Below are 21,468 nucleotides of genomic sequence, written 5' to 3'. Positions count from 1 at the left end.
AGAACAACCATCCGTCATTGCTAAAATGGGTACTCTTAAATTTCACCTTCACTAATTAACCTAATTTTTGCAGATGGAGCCCATTGCCTTACATGTGCTCTGATGCTGTTGAACACGGACCTTCATGGCCATGTAAGTTCTTCACTCTCTTTCTCTGCTGAGCTTTTGACCTTTTGTTCCTGCCATTCTAACCCTTGAGAACCACTACACTAATCTTATCACATAAGGCATTGTTAAAGGGGCAATCTGGCATTCAAACAGCAGCAAAGCATTCACCCTGACAATATTTGGGGGGTTAAAACAACTAAAGGATGGGAATGGAGAAATGTAACCACTCTCAAATTCCTAGACAGAGCTATAGATGTAAGGACTGACCCTCCATGAGATCAAGGGGATAATGTTAACCATGTTTTGAAGTTATACATTGTTTACAAAAAAATAAATGGACTAAAATAAGCTTATTTAAGGTTCTGATGGGGTGCAACAGTTGACCTAAGCTCATAAGGCATTTTTAAGTTAGATTCTTCAATAATGATTGGCTATAGATCATACATAAAATATATATAATGATTGGCTATAGTTCGTACATAAATAAATATATAATGATTGGCTATAGATCATACCTAAATACATGTATAATTATTGGCTATAGATCATACATTACATAAATAAATATATGATTGGCTATAGATCATACATAAATAAATATATGATTGGCTATAGATCATACATAAATAAATATATAATGAATGTACCAACCCCAGATTGCCCCTTTTTGTGTGTCTTTCTTTACAAGGAGACTCAATAACATATATTTGATTACAAAAACAATTATTCTTATTCTAAATATTAAGCTTGTGCCTCAAAGATAATTTCATATTTTTTTTTTACATCACCCTCTCTGAGAACCGGCAGCTAAATTTCAGGCTTTTATTTGATTTAGTGTTTTTTTAAAGCTTTGAGCAATTTATAAAGTGAAGGCTACCACGTCACCCTGGGATCCTCTCCAGTCCCTCCTGTAAAATGGCTGAATACTTCTAGACAAGGACACAGAGCAGTGATGAATGGCTAACGAAGCGGTGCCTGTCCAACACACACCTTCTGTTTGGGAACAGGGGCAGTTAGAGGATGACTGGTTGGTTTGCCCACCACCACTCAATAAATACTGGGATCAATAGATTTCGGGGGAGATCTGTCCATTTAATTATATTATGTGCTCCTCTTACACAGAAGAGGGGTCGGCTATGCACTCTGATTGTAATGTGCATGCAAGTGATGGAAAGTAGTGTTAATGTAACTTTGTATTGGCTCAAGGTTTTGGATATTTTCTCCGTCTGGTCAATGTTTTTTCTCCCATGTACCATCTGCTTGTGGCTCCCTACTCGGCCATACAGGCTTTGGTTAGGTAGGCATTAGTCAGTCTGATCAACGCCATGACACTGTGACAGACTCGGTTTGCTCTTAAGAAAGCCTTGCCTCACTTCTAAGTCAAGCTAACTGTCAAACACATTGCAACTGGTGAGAGATTACATTTATTTTAATTAGTCTCTTCCCTCTCAGACTAGCCTTTGATTTTTTTTAAATACTACACTGAACCAAAATATAAATTCAACACGTGAAGTGCTGGTTGCATATTTCATGAGCTGAAATTAAAGATCACAAAAATTATCCATATGCCCAAAAAGCTTATTTCTCAAATGTTGTGCACAAATTAGTTTACATCCCTGTTAGTGAGCATTTTATCCTTTGTCAAGATGATCCAGCCACTTGACAGGTATGGCATATCAAGAAGCTGATTAACACTTAGCCTACAATGGTCACGCACCCTTAGAAATGTAATTAACATAATACAAAAATCCCCATCAAAATCCGTCTGTTTAAACTAGATATACAGTACCAGTCAAAAGTTCAGACACCTACTCATTCCAGGGGTTTTATTTATTTTTTACTATTTTCTGCATTGTAGAATAATAGAAGACATCAAAACTATGAAATGACACATGGAATCATGTACTAGCCAAGAAAGTGTGAAACAAATCAAAATATATTTGAGATCCAGTTGGAAGGTGAACCTTCACCCCAGTCTAAGGTTCTGAGTGCTCTGGAGCAGGTTTTCATCAAGGATCTCTCTGTACTTTGCACGTTCATCTTTCCCCCGATCCTGACTAGTCTCCCAGTCCCTGCCGCTGAAAAACATCCCCACAGCATGATGCTGCCACTACCATGCTTCACCGTAGGGATGGTGCCAGGTTTCCTCCAGACGTGAGCCTTGGAATTCAGGCCAAAGAGTTCAATGTTGGTTTTATCAGACCAGAGTATCTTGTTTGTCATGGTCAGAGTCCTTTAGGTGCCTTTTGGCAAACTCCAAGCAGGCTGTCATGTGCCTTTTACTGAAGAGTGGCTTCCATCTGGCCACACATCTGGCCTGATTGGTGGAGTGCTGCAGAGATGGTTGTGTTTCTGGAAGGTTCTTCCATCTCCACAGACTCTGGAGCTCTATCAGAGTGTCCGTCAGGTTCTTGGTCACCTGACCAAGGCCCTTCTCCCGTGATTGCTCAGTTTGGCCAGGCGGCCAGCTCTAGGAAAAGTCTTGGGGGTTCCAAACTTCCATTTAAGAATGATGGAAACCACTGTGTTCTTGAGGACCTTCAATTAAGGTCACAGTTATGAAAACTTAGGACACTGAAGTGGCCTTTCTACTGACTCTGAAAAACACCAAAGGAAAGATGCCCAGGGTCCCTGCTCATCTGCGTGAACGTGCCTTAGGCATGCTGCAAGGAGGCATGAGGACTGCAGATGTGGCCAGGGCAATATATTGCAAAGTCCGCACTGTGAGACGCCTAAGACAGCGCTACAGGGAGACAGGACGGACAGCTGATCACCCTCACATTGGCAGACCACGTGTAACAACACCTGCACAGGATCGGTACATCCGAAAATCAAACCTGCGGGACAGGTACAGGATGGCAACAACAACTGCCCGAGTTACACCAGGAACGCACTATCCCTCCATCAGTGCTCAGACTGTCTGCAATAGGCTGAGAGAGGCTGGACGGAGGGCTTGTAGGCCTGTTGTAAGGCAGGTCCTCACCAGACATCACCGGCAACAACGTCGCCTATGGGCACAAACCCACCGTCGCTGAACCAGACAGGACTGGCAAAAAGTGCTCTTCACGGACGAGTCGCGGTTTTGTCTCACCAGGAGTGATGGTCGGATTCGCGTTTATCGTCGAAGGAATGAGCATTACACCGAGGTCTGTACTCTGGAGCGGGATCGATTTGCAGGGTCTGTCATGGTCTGGGGCGGTGTCACAGCATCATCGGACTGAGCTTGTTGTCATTGCAGGAAATCTCAACGCTGTGCGTTACAGGGAAGACATCCTCCTCCCTCATGTGGTACCCTTCCTGCAGGCTCATCCTGACATGACCCTCCAGCATGACAATGCCACCAGCCATACTGCTCGTTCTGTACATGATTTCCAGCGAGACAGGAATGTCAGTGTTCTGCCATGGCCAGCGAAGAGCCCGGATCTCAATCCTATTGAGCACATCTGGGACCTGCTGGATCGGAGGGTGAGGGCTAGGGCCATTCCCCCCAGAAATGTCTGGGAACTTGCAGGTGCCTTGGTGGAAGAGTGGGGTAACATCTCACAGCAAGAACTGGCAAATCTGGTGCAGTCCATGAGGAGGAGATGCACTGCAGTACTTAATGCAGCTGGTGGCCACACCAGATACTGACTTATTTTGATTTTGACCCCCCCTTTGGTCATGGACACATTATTCAATTTCTGTTAGTCACATGTCTGTCGAACTTGTTCAGTTTGTCTATTGAATCTTGTTATGTTCATACAAATATTTAATATTTATGTTAAGTTTGCATAAAATATACGCAGTTGACAGTGACAGGACGATTCTTTTTTTTGCTGTGTGTGTGTCGGTATGTCATTTCCTGATCTGATATAGGACAGACTCTTAAAAACAAACTTTATTTTGATATGTTGTTCCATGTAGTGAATGTTATTCAATGCGTTTCTATTGGCTGATATCAGTAATGACATTTTATTTTAAAAAATGTGATAACTTAAAACCTCTCTGGGATATGTGGGACGGTAGCGTCCCACTTGGCCAAAATCCAGAAAAATGTAGCGCGCCAAATTCAAAAATATTACTATAAAAATCAAACTTTCATTAAATCACACATGTAAGATACCAAATTAAAGCTACACTCGTTGTGAATTCAGCCAACATGTCAGATTTCAAAAAGGCTTTTCAGCGAAAGCATAAGATGCTATTATCTGATGATAGCACAACAGTAAACAAAGAGAGTGTAGCATATTTCAACCCTTCAGGCACAACACAAAACGCAGAAATAAAATATAAATAATGCCTTACCTTTGGCAAGCTTCTTTTGTTGGCACTCCAATATGTCCCATAAACATCACAAATGGTCCTTTTGTTCAATTAATTCCGTCCATATATATACAAAATGTCAATTTATTTGGCGCGTTTGATCCAGAAAAAAACAGCTTCCAATTTGCGCAACGTCACTACAAAATATCTTAATAGTTACGTGTAAACTTTGCCAAAACATTTCAAACTACTTTTGTAATACAACTGTAGGTATTTTTAAACGTTAATAATCGATCAAATTGAAGACGGGACTATCTGTTCAATACAAGAAGACAACAATCTGACGCTACTTTTCGAGTCATGCGCCTCTCTCAAAAAGTACACTTCAAGTGACACTCGTTCAAGATGGCCGTACTTCTTCATTACACAAAGGAATAACCTCAACCAATTTCCAAAGACTGGTGACATCCAGTGGAAGCGGTAGGAACTGCGAACAAGTCAATTAGAAATCTAGTATCCCAATAAACTCATTGAACAGACAGTGACTTAAAAAAAAAGAAATCTGAACGGTTTGTCCTCGGGGTTTTGCCTGCTACATAAGTTCTGTTATACTCACAGACATGATTCAAACAGTTTTAGATATTTCAGTGTTTTCTAACCAAATCTACTAATAATATACATATCTTATATTCTGGGGATGAGTAGAAGGAAGTTGAAATTGGGCACGCTATTTTTCCAAAAGTGAAAATGCTGCTCCCTATCCTAGAGAAGTTAAGGGATGGATTAGTTATTTCTGTAATAAAGCCCTTTTGTGGGAAAAACTAATTCTGATTGGTTGGGCCTGGCTCCCAGTGGGTGGGTCTAGGCCCACCCATGGCTGAGCCCCTGCCCAGTCATGTGAATTCTGTAGATTAGGGCCTAATTAATTAATTTAATTTGACTGAATTCCTTAGATGAACTATAACTCAGCTAAATCTCGGAATTTGTTGCATGTTTATTTTTGTTTAGTATAGTTCAATGATTACTCTGCTGCACGGGGCCCACAGCACTATGCCATTAAAACATGATTAAACTCTGCTATTAGAATAGTCCAGCCTGAAACGGCCTCGGCATCGCTGTGTGGCCACGAGCTGCTATGATGTGCTCACATGAAAGCATATATCTTCTTTTTGTTGCTGGAACTGTGTTTTCGAGAGCCCTGGGTGAAAACAACCTGCTGGGAATTAATTTAATGGTCACTCAAGTATATTTACGTTCTCAGGGGAGATACAATTACTTGTGATCATTGGCACTATGGGCAAGTTATGGGATGCACACAGCCACCAGAGGCTCTCTCTGACCTTGCCTATAAGCAGTCACAAGTCTTGTTCTGAAGGTTGGGGGGACTAAACATAAGAAATAGTTTGCTAGCGAGTTGAAACGGAGAGGATATTTTATTGTCTTAGATTGGTCCGTGGCGTCATTGCACAGTAAATGGATGCCTGTTGGTGTAGCATAGATTAAAGAGAATCTCTGAACAACAAAATGTTGATGTGGAGTATGCACTCTAAACATAATGTATAGGATTTCATTACAAGCCCTCCTTGCACTCTAACACTCGTACACAGAGAGATTGTCAGCGCTTGCCGTTATATAGATCAAAACGTGCTCTGTGTTGCCTTTTGGAAATCTTGTGCCAGTCTGAACATTTGTCAGTGCCGTCCACCTATAAACTCTGGCCGGTGTTGGCAGGAACCGTCAAGTCATTGGAACAAACACCGTCTGCTCGTTCTGTTTGAACAAGCGGTTGCAGTGAATACTAGCTTTCGTCCCCTACACTATTAACAGCAATATTAGAGTGATCTAGTCTACAACCATTTCGTACTAGAAGGAAAAACCTTGTTCAATCTTTACTAATGATACATGTGTAATGTTACAAGTGTTTTAATTTTGCCAAAGGTATTTTTATGTTTCTGAAAGCCAGTTGTACAGGGTTCAATTGGGAAACAGACCTCCTTACTTGACATGAGTGTACAGTACCAGCGTAGTTTGGTTGAGTGTCTACAGTACCAGCGTGTTTTGGTTGAGTGCTTTAATGGAGTTTAGTTTTAGACTGGGATTTCTTTGTGGTGCGTTGTGGGAACACACTGCACAACAACGATGTACCAGATAATGTAGGTCATTTTTGTAGTAGTTAATAATATTAATAATGTCCAAACTTTTTAGTTTTAGTGCACCGTAGGTACCTCCTCTAAAACCCACTGATATACTATGCCGCAGCAATGATCTTGTAACTTTTCTTTTACAACGTTTGGTTATTTGAATTAAATCCAATGTATCGAATAAAGATAGTATTTGATTGCACCTACATTCAATCGGGACTTAAAATTCCCCCTAGTGTACTCTTATCCAGCCAGCGACTTACTTACTGCCTCAGAGCAAAACACTTAATGGTCTTTTCTTATGGGAGCCAAGTGATTATATCTTCCAATTCCATAAGATGCCACTTTCCCACCTCCGTATACCCTTGATGTCCGTATTAGAATTCTGGACTTGGTGCCTATTCTGAAATGATAAATGTATGGATGATGCCAAATTTATAGTAGCTCAGATTGATGTAGCCATGAATGTAGCACCTATCCACTTAGTTTTGTATTCAGGGTCAGGAACTATTTTGTAATGCAGGTCGATGCTCTGCTTCCTCCATAAAGTAAGTCATGATCATGGCACCCTTAACTTGTCAATAAGTTCAAACTGTGTAATGTTGATAGGGTTAACCAAGGCCTCGGTCTGATGCTCCTTTCACATCGTCCCAGTTATAAATGTTTCCTACACCTTACAGAATATCGGGAAGAAGATGACGTGCCAGGAATTCATCAATAACCTGGAAGGGTTAAATGGAGGACAAGATTTCCCCCGAGACCTCCTAAAGGTAGGTCCTGTTGCTTTGCCTCATTCAATAATTTGCCAGTGATTGTGTACGGGTGATGGAGGATCATGTCTGGAGGCCCTCAAATGTAAAATAATGAGGGCCTCAATGGCGTGAGTGAAACAAGACTGTGGATAGACTGGTCCAATGGCCTGTCATGTGAAAGAGGAGACTTCTATTGCACCAGGTAACACAAAACGCGATATTAGCTCCACTCTGTTCGAATGACAATCCGATCCCTTCAGCCGTCAGACAGCACTTGCCTCGGCCATTCAGCCCACGTTAACCTGATATTTGTTAACCTGATATTCTGAATGACTTACAACCGAATGACAAACGTTCTACCCTGGTATTAATTAGTGCTAGGTAGGTTCTGTCATTGGAGACCGGGTATAAAGGTCTTGGGACTTTGCCTCAAAGTGAAACATCAGACCACACAAGCATAGAAGGTTCTATTACAGTCCACTTATATTATGGCAGCTGCTGTGGTCTATGGTGAACTATGCAAACTATTTGTTGCTACTAGTTCTTCAGTTAGTACACTGCAAAAACATTAGACATATTGTAATATTCTTAATGTCTTTTTTGTTTACTTGAGGGCCTTCAAGTTTTTAGGTATCATTTTCTCTAAGAGGATATGGATTATAGGCAAGGGATACTGCAGTTTAATGAACCTGCAGTATTTTCACCATCAGCAAATATTGCAATCATCTCAGTGACCTGCCAATATTGCACCAATAGAAAGCAACACTTCCTGCTGCTTAATCTCTTCCCACGGTCATTCTGAGATGTCCGGTGTTGGCACACTCGGTGTGGCTGAAGCTTACTCCCTTGCTGGGCGAACCAGAGCACAGCCCTGCTGGCCATAAGCTCCACTGCCCAAGAAAATAGGAAATTAGCATGTTCTGCCAAGACTCCGTCTCACTGTTCATCATTTAATGAAATAATATCCCCCCCTCCTGTCTAATTAAAAAGAACACACACCTAGCTCTCACAGCAAATTTCTTGCATCGACTAGCGTTTGGCAATAACACCCGTTGGCATTGGACATGGCCAAATGGTGGGCAGGATGACGATCTCCAGGCAAAGCAAAATGCCCTTACTGTGCCTCCTCGGCATCGCCTGGTGCCAGCTTGGATAAGTCATCTTAGCTTCTCTTCTTTCTCCTTTAGTCTTTTGGGAATTTGCTTCATGGCTTTAGTTTGGCTCTGTAGAGAATGGGACTGTACTGTGTTGTCTACAAAATTCTGACATGAGTTAATGTACATTTTGTGCATCTTTTCAGATCAGATATTTTCTGCATTTCAGATGAATAAATGCACAAAAGTATGTGGACACCCCTTCAAATGAGTTAATTCAGCTATTTCACCCACACCAGTTGTTGACAGCACACAGCCATGCAATCTCCATAAACAAAGATTGGCAGTAGAATGTCCTTACTAAAGAGCTCAGTGACTTTCAACGTGGCACTGTCATAGGATGCCACCTTTCCAACAAGTCAGTTTGTCAAATTTCTGGCCTGCTAGACCTGCCCCGGTCAGCTGTAAGTGCAGTTATTTTGAAGTGGAAACATCTAGGAGCAACAACGGCTCAGCCGTGAAGTGGTAGGTCACACAAGCTCACAGAACTGGACCGCAGAATGCTGAAGCGCATAGCATGCAACAATTGTCTGTCCTTGGTTGCACCACTCACTACCGAGTTCCAAACTGCCTCTGGAAGCAACGTCAGCGCAAGAACTGTTCGTCACGAGCTTCATGAAATTGGCTTCCATGGTACAGCAGCTGCACACAAGCCTAAGATCACCATGCGCGACGCCAAGCGTCGGCTGGAGTGGCGTAAAGCTCGCCGCTATTGTACTCTAGAGCAGTGGAAATGCATTCTCTGGAGTGATGAACCGCGCTTCACCATCTGGCAGTCCGACAGACGAATCTGGGTTTGGCGGATACCAGGAGAAAGCTAATGCCCATGATGTTTGAATGAGATGTTCAACGAGCAGGTGTCCACATACTTTTGGTCATGTAGTGTATGTATAGTAACAATACAAATGCCAAGTATAGTCCATGACATTGAACATTTTGGTTGTGGAGAATAGAAAGATTTGTACTTTATTCAACAAATAAAAAATGTGTTACTGATTAGTGGATGCCTCCTTATGAATAACTGGTTGTTCAAGGTGCAGTTATACGACCTTGAGACAACCTCTGCTATATCCTGGAGAGAAATTGGCATAGCTGCTCTGAGAATATTGATTGATGGCTTTGTCCTTTTAGGTGCTTCATGCTTGGGAATCACAGGACCCCCCCCCTACATATTGGTGACAAATGCACCTGCATCGAGTGCCAATTATCAGATAACAACATCAAAAACAGCAGTGCCTCACTGTGATGCAAGACATTAAATAAAGACTAGAAGTACTTGATCTAGCATATATCTTTCATACTTCATATGTGGAAACCCAGCAGAGCAGTAATCTGTTTTCTTAACTTTGTCATATTGCTCTGGAATGTCTAGGACAAGATAAAATATTCACATTTTATCTATTTTGCAACCACACATATATTTTTTCACCCCCTATTAATTCTCTGGCCCTAATTTATCAATATTGGTGTCCATAGTAAAACATTTTAAAATGTCCTTTTTAAATGAATATATGAATCATTTTAACAGGCCAAATAACAGTTGTAAAACTCAAAAAACACCCTGTAGCCTATTCACAACCATTAGTCATCTAATTTCACATTTAAAAAATAAAACTACTGCATTTGCAGAGACATCACTGGGGAAACCACTCGCTAAACTGGTGGCATATGAATGCGATTGAGTGTACTGGCACTGCAAACATTATTCACATGTTTAGCATTTCATGTCGTTGCTATCCTATGAAAGTATTTTGATTTTTTCTTCTGTATAACATAAGGCCATTTTGGATCATTTACAGATGTACATGACCTACGATAGGGTGATGGATGGCCTTTACACTCATCACTGAAATGTTCCGATCATGCCAGCTATCATATCAACACCGTCCTTTTGTAATGTCAAATATGAGATGTAGGGATGTATAGATCAGGGGATGTTCATTCAACAAACAAATGTATTAAAAATAAAAACAAATCACACTTACATAAGTATTCAGACCCTTTACTCATTACTTTGTTGAAGCACTTTTTGCAGCAATTACAGCCTTGAATCGTCTTGGATATGACGCTACAAACTTTCCACGCCTGTATTTGGGGAGTTTCTCCCGCTCCTCTACTCAGATCCTCTCAAGCTTTGTCAGGTTGGATGGTTAGCGTTGCTGCACAGCTATTTTCAGGTCTCTCCGGATATGTTAGATCGGGTTCAAGTCTGGGCTCTGGCTGGGATACTCAAGGACATTCAGAACTTCTGCGTTGTCTTGGCTGTGTGCTTAGGGTCGGTGTCCTGTTTGACGGTGAACCTCAAACCCAGCCTGATGTCCTGAGTGCTCTGGAGAAGGTTTTCATCAAGGATCTGTCTGTACTTTTCTCCATTCGTCTTTCCTTCCGTCCTGACACCCCTACAAAATGATGCTGCCACCACCATGCTTCACCGTAGGGATGGTACCAGGTTTCCAGACGTGACGCTTGGCATTCAGGCCAAAGAGTTCAATCTTGGTTTCATCAGACCAGAGAATCTTGTTTCTCATGGTCTGATAGTTCATTAGGTGCCTTTTTGCAAACTGAAAGCGGGCTGTCATGTGCCTTTCTACTGAGTAGTGGCTTCTGTCTGGCCACTCTACTATACAGGCCTGATTGGTGGAGTGCTGCAGAGATGGGAAAACCATCCAGAAGGACAACCATCTCCCGGCGGCCACCTCTGGGAAGAGTCTTGGTGGTTCCAAACTTCCATTTAAGAATGATGGTGGCCACTGTTCTTGGGGACCGTTAATGCTGCAGACATTCTTTGGTACCCTTCGCCAGATCTGTGGCTCAACACAATCCTGTCTCTGAGCTCTACGGACAATTCCTTCAACCTCATGGCTTGGATGGCTTGGATCTTGCTCAACTATGGGACCTTATATAGACAGGGGTGTGCCTTTCCAAATCATGTCCAATCAATTAATTTTACCACAGGTGGACTCCAAGTTGTAGAAACATCTCAAATATGATCAATGGAACCAGAATGCACATGAGCTCAATTTCGAGTCGAATAGCAAAGGGTCTGAATACTTATGTAAATAAGGTATTTCTGTAAAAGAAAATATATAAATTAGCAAAAATTTCAAACCTGTTTTCACATTGTCGTTATGGGGTATTGTGTGTAGATTGAGGGGGGAAAAATATGTAATCAATTTCAGATGGCTGTAATGTAACATTTTAAGAAAGTCCAGGGGTCTGAATACTTTCCGAATGAATAGGCAAGTCCATCTTAGCCCATTGCCTAATGGCAGAACTATCGATATCATAAAAAATATTCATTGTTTTCTATGGCCTCCTCTATGGTAGTATGCTGCAGTTATTTCTATGGCTTCTGCTATGGTAATATTCTGCAGTTGTTTCTATGGCTTCTGCTATGGTAATATTCTGCAGTTGTTTCTATGGCTTCTGCTATGGTAATATTCTGCAGTTATTTCTATGGCTTCTGCTATGGTAGTATGCTGCAGTTATTTCTATGGCTTCTGCTATGGTAATATTCTGCAGTTGTTTCTATGGCTTCTGCTATGGTAATATTCTGCAGTTGTTTCTATGGCTTCTGCTATGGTAATATTCTGCAGTTATTTCTATGGCTTCTGCTATGGTAATATTCTGCAGTTATTTCTATGGCTTCTGCTATGGTAATATTCTGCAGTTATTTCTATGGCTTCTGCTATGGTAATATTCTGCAGTTATTTCTATGGCTTCTGCTATGGTAATATTCTGCAGTTGCTTGACTGGTTCCCCAAGTGACATCAGTCCATTGTTTCAGAATACCAAACATCCAAAAAGTTCAAAAGTACTTTTGTAACTATTAGTTAAAAATAAAAATAAATCATAATGTTTACTGACAAACAGTACAATGGAGCCTGGTGACATGATACCTTGTTTCATATACACCCTTAAAAATGCCTACTGGATTAATGGGTGTGACAAACCTATATTTACACTGTGAAACAAAAGGAATATAAGCAGCATTATCTTGACATTTTGCGCTTATCCTTTGAATCCAGATGCTAGTTTGGTTTGAATACACCCGTGAGGTACTATGAAGTGGAGGTCCCTGAGTTTTCTGTTTGTGATCAGAAAAAAACTGTTCTCTACATTTTTATACCACAAAATAATCAAAAGCGGTATGCAGTGCGCTAATGGAAGTTTAGATGTATCACATCTGTTTAAATCATAGTTATGTTATTTTACAATTGTAGTTTTGTCAAAATAGGAATCTTTCGGTGTAGTTTTGACTAACTACATTTCAACAATGTGTGAAGGATCTAGCTCAGCCATTATAAATGTGATTGGTTGAATATTATTTTCCACACTAGCCGTTTTTGTTCCAATCTTCAGCTAGTTCACTTGCTGTAATTACAACCTTGGTCAAGGGTTTAGGTTACATGGAAGATTAAAGTACTATTTATTCTGGAGATTTCATGGCCTATTGGGAAAGGCTACCTAGTCAGTTGTTCAACTGAAATGTGTCTTCCACATTTAACCCAACCCCTCTGAATCAGAGAGGTGCGGTGGGCTGCCTTAATCGACATCCACGTCTTCGAACGCCTGGGGAACAGCGGGTTAACTGCCTTGCTCAGGGGCAGAACGACATTAGTACCTTGTCAGCTCGGGGATTCGATCCAGCAACCTTCCGGTTACTGGCCCACTGTACCTTATTGTCTAGCTTCTGAATTTTTCTGCCATTTGTCACTAAAGGTTGACCCATCAGATAAACAGTAAACACATTTGACTTAGCTATGTTTAGAGATTTGATTCATGAGAAAGGCAAGGTAACCTGAGAGTTGTGAGGATTACAAGCATAGCCATTGTATGTAAATCAAGATGCCTCATATTGCATTTACCCGTTGGCACTTGGTGCATAGCAAAACATCAGCTTATGTAAGCAGAGGTAGCGTTCCCTTAAGCTTGGCCAACACAGACTCCAGCATGACTCCTACAATATGATTGCTTGCATGGATGGACTGGTGGATAACATTTAGAAGGGAGAGGCGAATGCTAAATGTGTTGGCTTCTTGGTGTTTGAGTAGATGAGCAGATGAGTACATAAACTGGAGACATTTTGCAGTGTATAATCCTAACATGTAGACAGCTTCATCTTAATCTCAGACACCCAGAACTAAAATCTTGCAGAATTGTCAGATGCTCGATTATGTTCTGGGGGAGATATATGATTTAAATATACTAAGAAGCAATGTTCCCTCAATTTGTTTTGCAACTGAGCAACATTTTAACATGGAAATAGCTGTTCTGTCATTCAGCCTACAGTAGCAGCCAATATGTGGTGTAAAATGTAGGCCTACATTCCATGAGACTTTTGGAAAACAAACAGGGATTGACATGAATGTTTATCTACATGTCCTTCAGACAAGGTGACTGAAAATGTTGTGTTTGATACAAGAAACCACTTTACAAAATAAGATGCATTATTATTCCCATACCATTATTACAGAGAATCAGACACATTATGCTGCTCTCTGCCTATTGGCTAATTAGCTTATTCAAGCCTGCCTTAAAATACAACACTGCCCCTTTAAGACATACAAAAGTTCTTTTCCAGTTTAGTGCATGTCTATGGCCCAAATGTCGCCTCCCCTACTAACATTTGAATGATGCGAGCACTTGCAAAATCATGAATTGATTGTGCTGATGGAGTTGAGTAAACGTTAATTGAGGAGTCTTGTCAGGGGTTTAAGGATGATTAGTCTTGGCCGACAGCTGAAACCTCAATTTAGGGCAGTAGAATGATGTTAAATTGAATGACATTTAGTCTGACTCAAGAGTTTTTATTTACTAAATCTGTAGTTATTTACTAAATCTAGATCTTATGGTAATGCAAGAAATCGGAAAAAGATGGTGAGGGGAAACTGTCACTCATGACCTAAAGCTTGAATCACAGAAATATGCTGGCTGTACTTTGTCTCTAAAATGTGTACAACCAGCTGTTTTCTTGGCTGGTGATTGTAACTGTTTTAAGTTTGTTTTAGTACATTGCTCAAAGAAACCTGGGTGCTCTACCAACTGGATGGATGTAACGAATCCACTAAAGTTTCAAGACCTTTTCGCCCTAAACGACTGTTTCCATTTGTGTGGCTGTTTTGAAGGGACCAAATTGTATTGTCTCTTGTCAACATTGTATGTTGATGTTGTATGAGTGAGTGTCGGTCAGTTGAATTCTACAAGTCCTGTAGTGTTTTTCTTCTACTCTGCTTAGCAAATGGGTCAGGGTTGAGTATATTTTCGTTCATGGTTGTTTTGCCTAAGGGAGCTCTACTGCTTTGGAAATGCTTAGTACTGGATGGAAGTGTCCATAATACCCCTGAATTTGTTCTCACTAGATGGACTTGATTCCTGGAGTGTTACATACCTTCTCCCTAGATTAGTACACTGATGTGTAAAAATAGAATGTGTATACTGCACACTCAGACAGGTAGAGCAGGTTGGCCAGATGCAAAAACTATTGCATGGTGTTCTGGACTGTTTAAGCGTAATATTAGATTCCCAGTAGCAGTGTCTGTGAGAATCAACCTCTAATATCCAAATGCAATTTGGTCCACACACTGTTGATTTGTCCTCTGTCACCGTCTGAAAGTCATTGGAATAGTAGTTCTGCAGTCTTCTCTGGTCCAGGAAAAAGCTGACACCAATGGCTTGTATTAGAAAGCATGACGTGCTGTTTGGTCGTGAGTTAACCTTCAGTCTGCCTTCGCATGTGATCGTCAAACAAGAGGATACATATGGAAATATGGGAGCTGTCTCTTGCTATATTAAACAGCGTCTATGTAGCTGTATTGCGTATCCCACTTATAGCCTCGATGTACTCCAGTTACGTAGTCTAATTTTGCTCCGGGTACTTGTGCAGTATGGCTCGTCAATGCAATTTGCTTAGTTGTTCATGTAATAACTTTCGTCGGGAGCTGGGTTAGAATGAAAAATCCTTCATACCTGGCAAGTTGTTGCCTTGAATATGACACTGATAATTTCATGGACTTTTTCATATTTATGATTCATCACTAGCATGCTGTAAAAGTTTTTAATGTTCATCTGATACTCAGTGATGTCATTCCTTCACTTAGCCCCAAGGTTATAATGACCTTGTAAGCCAGGATTGTCTGCAGCACTTGCCATCTTCCATCCGTTACATAGTCGATAGCCCTATTCGGACGGGATGTACACTAGCACAAATCACCACATTTTGTCATTTTAATCCTGTCCTAATCTGGCATGTCAGTAATTTTGATTTGACAGGAAGGTTATCTTAGCACTAATAACCTGCTGTTTCTCAGGAAAGGTCCTCTGATAATACTTATCCTGAGGAATTGATAAATCGCCAAATACGTCAGTTAATTAAATGATCTGCATACAGTTCATGGTTCATATTGATTCTGGTAGAATTTTCTGAACTGAAAGCCATTAATAGGCTATCCCTAGATAAGTTGAAATATCTTCACGCCTAGAACAGCCTCCAGGCTACTGTCATAACGGTCCATTTTGAATGAGAAAAAATCGATTGAATTACAGGGGGCAGTTTGGTAAACTAATCCGGTCCGACTCGTCCACTGGAAAAACAGACATGCTGGGGTAATAAATACATAGCCAACGTTCTATAAAATACTAGTCCTGTGTGAATAGGGCTTTTGTTTACGGATTTTTTTTCACCGCCTTCTCTGTTTTACTGGTATTCTTTTATTCACACTGTAAAAAATGGTTTAGTAGATTATCTAAATCCAGACATGCAATTTAGAAAGAATGGTTAACTGATTTGTATTGAACAGAGAGCCCCAAGTCAACTGCTGTTCAAAATCTAGTAATACGTTTAAAAAACAAGTTGATCAATTGCAATATACAGTTTGAATGTTTATAACGGGGCTTATTTCTTCATTTTTATCAGTGCATTGTTTTCCATTTGGTGGTTACTAAGCACTACCGTGTGTGAGCTGAGGTAACCCTTGATGAGGTGAGGTACATTTTGTCAAGGCTGGGTGAAAACAACTGAAGTGCAAAGTGGCAAGTTTTCTAATTATCTGGTGATTTACTCTTTCCAGAAATTTCCAGCCATCGGCTTTTACAGTAGCATTTCAATGTATCACATCAGCCGGAATAGGCATTTGAGTTAGCGTACATCCTAATATTTAACCTGGCTTATCTTACTTTTAAGAACAAGCAGAACATATGGCCCCCTGTTCAATCAAACACAGATGAAGGAATGTGTATTCTCTATTGGAGGTGTTACCATGTTTTAAACCGATACATCCCACAATCTGCTCCTCTCACAGACATTGGATATTGAGGGAAACCATATCTGTGAACCCGCAGTGCTGATTTTTCTCTCTATCTGTGGTTGATCAAATTGGGGCCTTAGATTAATTCTGTAGCTCCCTAGATTTCCTCTCTAATAACTAGATGGCACACACCAGTCCATGGCCTGCTGTTGTGAATGTGTGTTTGCTCTAGAAAGGTAGGGTATTATGATGTCCGACTCCTCCATGTGAAGCCCTATATCCTCTGCATTAGCAGGGAGTCCAGATAGGTCCTGCGGACAGCACAGGATATTATTGAATTTTGCCTCGGTCGGTCACTCCAGTGCCTTAATAAACCCTGTCTAGTGGATGTGACCACAGGATTGGTCATCATTGTCTTGTTATTGGGTGCTGAGATGGTGCTACGCCACTTATAACTCTAAGTTAACTATCTAAGATGTGTCAGATAAATGATATCCAGCTTGGGGCTCCAGCTATGCATTTGGTTTGCTAACTAGCTATCTACGCGGCTAGATGGCAAGATCAAGCTTCTTGGTTACAGCAGAGATAATCAATCCCTACCTGGATCAAGATCCCTGCTGCCTAAATTAGTTTTGTGCCTTGAAAAATAAAATGACATGTTTTTGGAAAGAAAATAGGGCCCCTTGTGTGCCCTATTGCCGGTAATACCATATACCCTGGTATGGTACAGGAACGGTATAAAAATCTGGATACTGGCCAACCCTATCGAAAGAGGTTTTGTTGTGGCCCTGAGCACACAGTGAGATCAAATATCAGGGGGATTAAAGGGGCAGGTTTTTGGGCCAACATTTTATGACCCTGGACAATGTTTTCACAGGAGCGCATCACTAAGCCTACATGCTTACCAATGTTCAGATGCTGACCTTCAGAACAGAGGAGCCGCTCAAATGTACCTTTATGTAATCAGACACTCATCGACATCCACAAAAGCTGCGATGACAGTTTGGGATCATCAGCACCTTAAATGGGTACAATACCAGGGTTTATACACTGAACAAAAATATAAACGCAACATGTAAAGTGTTGGTCCCATGTTTCATGAGCTGAAATAAAAGATCCCAGAAATGTTCCATATATATACAGTGAGGGGGGAAAAGTATTTGATCCCCTGCTGATTTTGTACGTTTGCCCACTGACAAAGAAATGATCAGTCTATAATTTTAGTGGTAGGTTTATTTGAAGAGTGAGAGACAAAAACATCCAAAAAAACGCATGTCAAAAATGTTATAAATTGATTTGCATTTTAATGAGGGAAATAAGTATTTGACCCCCTCTCAATCCATAAAGATTTCTGCCTCCCAGGTGTCTTTTATACAGGTAACGAGCTGAGATTAGGAGCACACTCTTAAAGGGTGTGCTCCTAATCTCAGTTTGTTACCTATATAAAAGACACCTGTCCACAGAAGCAATCAGATTCCAAACTCTCCACCATGGCCAAGACCAAAGAGCTCTCCAAGGATGTCAGGGACAAGATTGTAGACCCTACACAAGGCTGGAATGGGCTACAAAACCATCGCCACGCAGCTTGGTGAGAAGGTGACAACAGTTGGTGCGATTATTCGCAAATGGAAGAAACACAAAAGAACTGTCACTCTCCCTCGGCCTGGGGCTCCATGCAAGATCTCACCTCGTGGAGTTGCAATGATCATGAGAACGGTGAGGAATTAGCCCAGAACTACACGGGAGGATCTTGTCAATGATCTCAAGGCAGCTGGGACCATAGTCACCAAGAAAACAATTGGTAATACACTACACCGTGAAGCACTGAAATCCTGCAGCGCCCGCAAGGTTCCCCTGCTCAAGAAAGCACATATACATGCCCGTCTGAAGTTTGCCAATGAACATCTGAATGATTCAGAGGACAACTGGGTGAAAGTGTTGTGGTCAGATGAGACCAAAATGGAGCTCTTTGGCATCAACTCAACTCGCTGTGTTTGGAGGAGGAGGAATGCTGCCTATGACCCCAAGAATCCCCACCGTCAAACATTGAGGTGGAAACATTATGCTTTGGGGGTGTTTTTCTGCTAAGGGGACAGGACAACTTCACCGCATCAAAGGGACGATGGATGGGGCCATGTACCGTCAAATCTTGGGTGAGAACCTCCTTCCCTCAGCCAGGGCATTGAAAATGGGTCGTGGATGGGTATTCCAGCATGACAATGACCCAAAACATACGGCCAAGGCAACAAAGGAGTGGCTCAAGAAGAAGCACATTAAGGTCCTGGAGTGGACAGCCGGTGTCCACACCTTAATCCCATAGAAAATATGTGGAGGGAGCTGAAGGTTCGAGTTGCCAAACGTCAGCCTCGAAACCTTAATGACTTGGAGAAGATCTGCAAAGAGGAGTGGGACTAAATCCCTCCTGAGATGTGTGCAAACCTGGTGGCCAACTACAAGAAATGTCTGACCTCTCTGATTGCCAACAAGGGTTTTGCCACCAAGTCATGTTTTGCAGAGGGGTCAAATACTTATTTCCCTCATTAAAATGCAAATCAATTTATAACATTTTTGACATGCGTTTTTCTGAATTTTTTTGTTGTGTATCCATATCCATCCACTGTTCAAATAAACCTACCATTAAAATTATAGACTGATAATTTCTTTGTCAGTGGGCAAACGTACAAAATCAGCAGGGTATCAATTACTTTTTTCCCTCACTGTATGTATATATATATATATATATATATATACACAAAAGCTTATTTCTCTCAAATTTTGTTCACAAATTGGTTGGTATCCCTGTTAGTGAGCATTTTATCCTTTTGTCAAGGTAATCCATCCACTTGACAGGTGTGACATATCAAGAAGCTGATTTAAACGGCATGATAATTACACAGGTGCACCTTGTGCTGAGGACAATAAAAGGCCTTGCTTCCATTCAACCACAAGCATTAGTGAGGTCGGGCACTGATTTTAAGCCTGGCTGTCGGCATTCCAGTTCATCCCAAAGGTGTTCGATGGGGTTGCGGTCAGGGCTCTGTGCAGGCCAGTCAAGTTCTTCCACATAGATCTCAACAAACATTTCTGTATGGATCTTGCTTTGTGCACGTGGGCATGCTGAAACAGGAAAGGGCCTTCCCCAAACTGTTGCCACAAAGTTGGAAGCACAGAATTGTCTAGAATGTCATTGTATGCTGTAGTGTTCAGATTTCCCTTCACTGGAACTAAGGGGCCTAGCCCGAACCATGAAAAACCAAACTACCAAACTTTACAGTTGGCACTATGCTTTGGGGAAGGCAGCGTTCTCCTGGTATCCGTCAAACCCAATTTCATCCGCCGGACCGCCAGATGGTGAAGCGTGACTCATCATTCCAGAGAACGCGTTTCCATTGCTTCAGAACCTAATAGTGGCGAGCTTTACCCCACCCAGCCGACACTTGGCGTTATGCATGGTGTTCTTAGGCTTGTGTGCGGCTGCTCGGCCATGGAGACCCATTTTATGAAGCTCCTGATGAACAGTTCATGTGCTGACGTTGCTTCCAGAGGCAGTTTGGGACTCGGTAGTGTTTTTTACACGCTCCGGCTCTCAGCGGTCCTGTTCTGTGAGCTTATGTGGCCTACCACTTCGCGGCTGAGCCGTTGTTGCTCCTAGACTTATCCACTTCGCAGTAACAGCACTTACAGTTGACCTGGGGCAGCACTAGCAGGGCAAACATTTGACGAGATTATTTGTTGGAAGGTGGGATCCTTTGACGGCATCAAGTGCAAAGTTACAGCTCTTCAGTAAGGCCATTCTACTGACAATATTTGTTTATGGAGATTGTATGGCTGTGTGCGATTTATTATTATTATTATTTTAATATATTTTTTTATATACACCTGTCAGGAACCTGTGTGGCTGAAATAGGTGAATCCACTAATTTGAAGGAGGGTCCACATACTTTGTGTATAAATAGCATATCATATTAACTTGTCATGGCGAAATGTGCATTTAAATCTTCGCAAATGTCTTCCCACCCAATGGCAAAATGTGTAGAATTGCAGGATATTTGCTGTAAAACTGAAAAATAAATGGTTCTGTAAACCATTTTATTCATCATACTTTCTCTGCTAACAGATTCCTCTGTACGTATTAAATCGTTTTTAATCCCCGCCCCCCCTGTCCGGACCTCACTAAAATTCACCCTGACTACAGCCCTAATAATCATCTATTGTTAATGTAGCATTTCAAACTTTGTATGCAGTTATAATCGCTGTATGCAATGGTTTTGACCTGCACTTAGTTGAAATGTTGTCTTTATTGCATTGAAGGAAGCTCTAGCGACAAGGACATTGATGGCACATCGAATCATGAACATTACTATAGTATTGAGGGCAGAGCCATCTATCTAATCTCCCGACACAGTAGCTCTCCCAAGAATCGTTTGAGGGTCACTTTCGACATCTTTCTACTTTTACAGTAACATAGATATGATGAGCATCGCTCTGTGACTCCTTTCAGATGAAGTGCATGTAGGTGTAATGACTGGGGCATGGCTGTCGTTGACATGATCTCGGGATGAAAAGGTGAAACAAGCTATCACACACTCAATCATCTTTAGGTCTGAAAAGTGCTGAGAAAAAAACAATCATTAAGATTTAAATCCACAACCCCAGTTTAGATTGTTCGCTTACTGCTCCCGCATAACATGTTTCTTCTCAGTGTTTGGCTAAATATTTAGTTCATTTGTTTTGATGTACGTTTTTTTGGGAATGTCATTCTTGAACACTTAATTTCTAGTCTTGGGTTGAGTTTGACTTAACAGCAATTATAATGCTGTTTTGG

At 41.4% G+C, this 21,468-nt stretch overlaps 1 protein-coding gene across 9 annotated transcripts in view; it reads left to right on the top strand.

Moving 5' to 3' along the window:
* psd3l (pleckstrin and Sec7 domain containing 3, like) overlaps positions 1-21,468 on the top strand; it is a 135,832-nt gene that overhangs the window by 73,258 nt on the left and 41,106 nt on the right. For 6 of the 9 annotated variants that reach the window (XM_071351339.1, XM_071351338.1, XM_071351342.1 and 3 more), the window contains 2 exons: positions 74-132; positions 7,172-7,261. In XM_071351339.1, coding sequence (XP_071207440.1) covers positions 74-132; positions 7,172-7,261 — 149 coding nt within the window. Of the gene's footprint in view, positions 1-73; positions 133-7,171; positions 7,262-9,528; positions 10,114-21,468 lie in introns of those variants that run through there. The other 3 variants (XM_071351343.1, XM_071351349.1, XM_071351341.1) reach the window with 3 other exon arrangements.

Source organism: Salvelinus alpinus, chromosome 18, assembly GCF_045679555.1.
Source record: "Salvelinus alpinus chromosome 18, SLU_Salpinus.1, whole genome shotgun sequence".
Taxonomy (NCBI): domain Eukaryota; kingdom Metazoa; phylum Chordata; class Actinopteri; order Salmoniformes; family Salmonidae; genus Salvelinus; species Salvelinus alpinus.
This window is presented reverse-complemented; position numbering and strand designations above follow the sequence as displayed.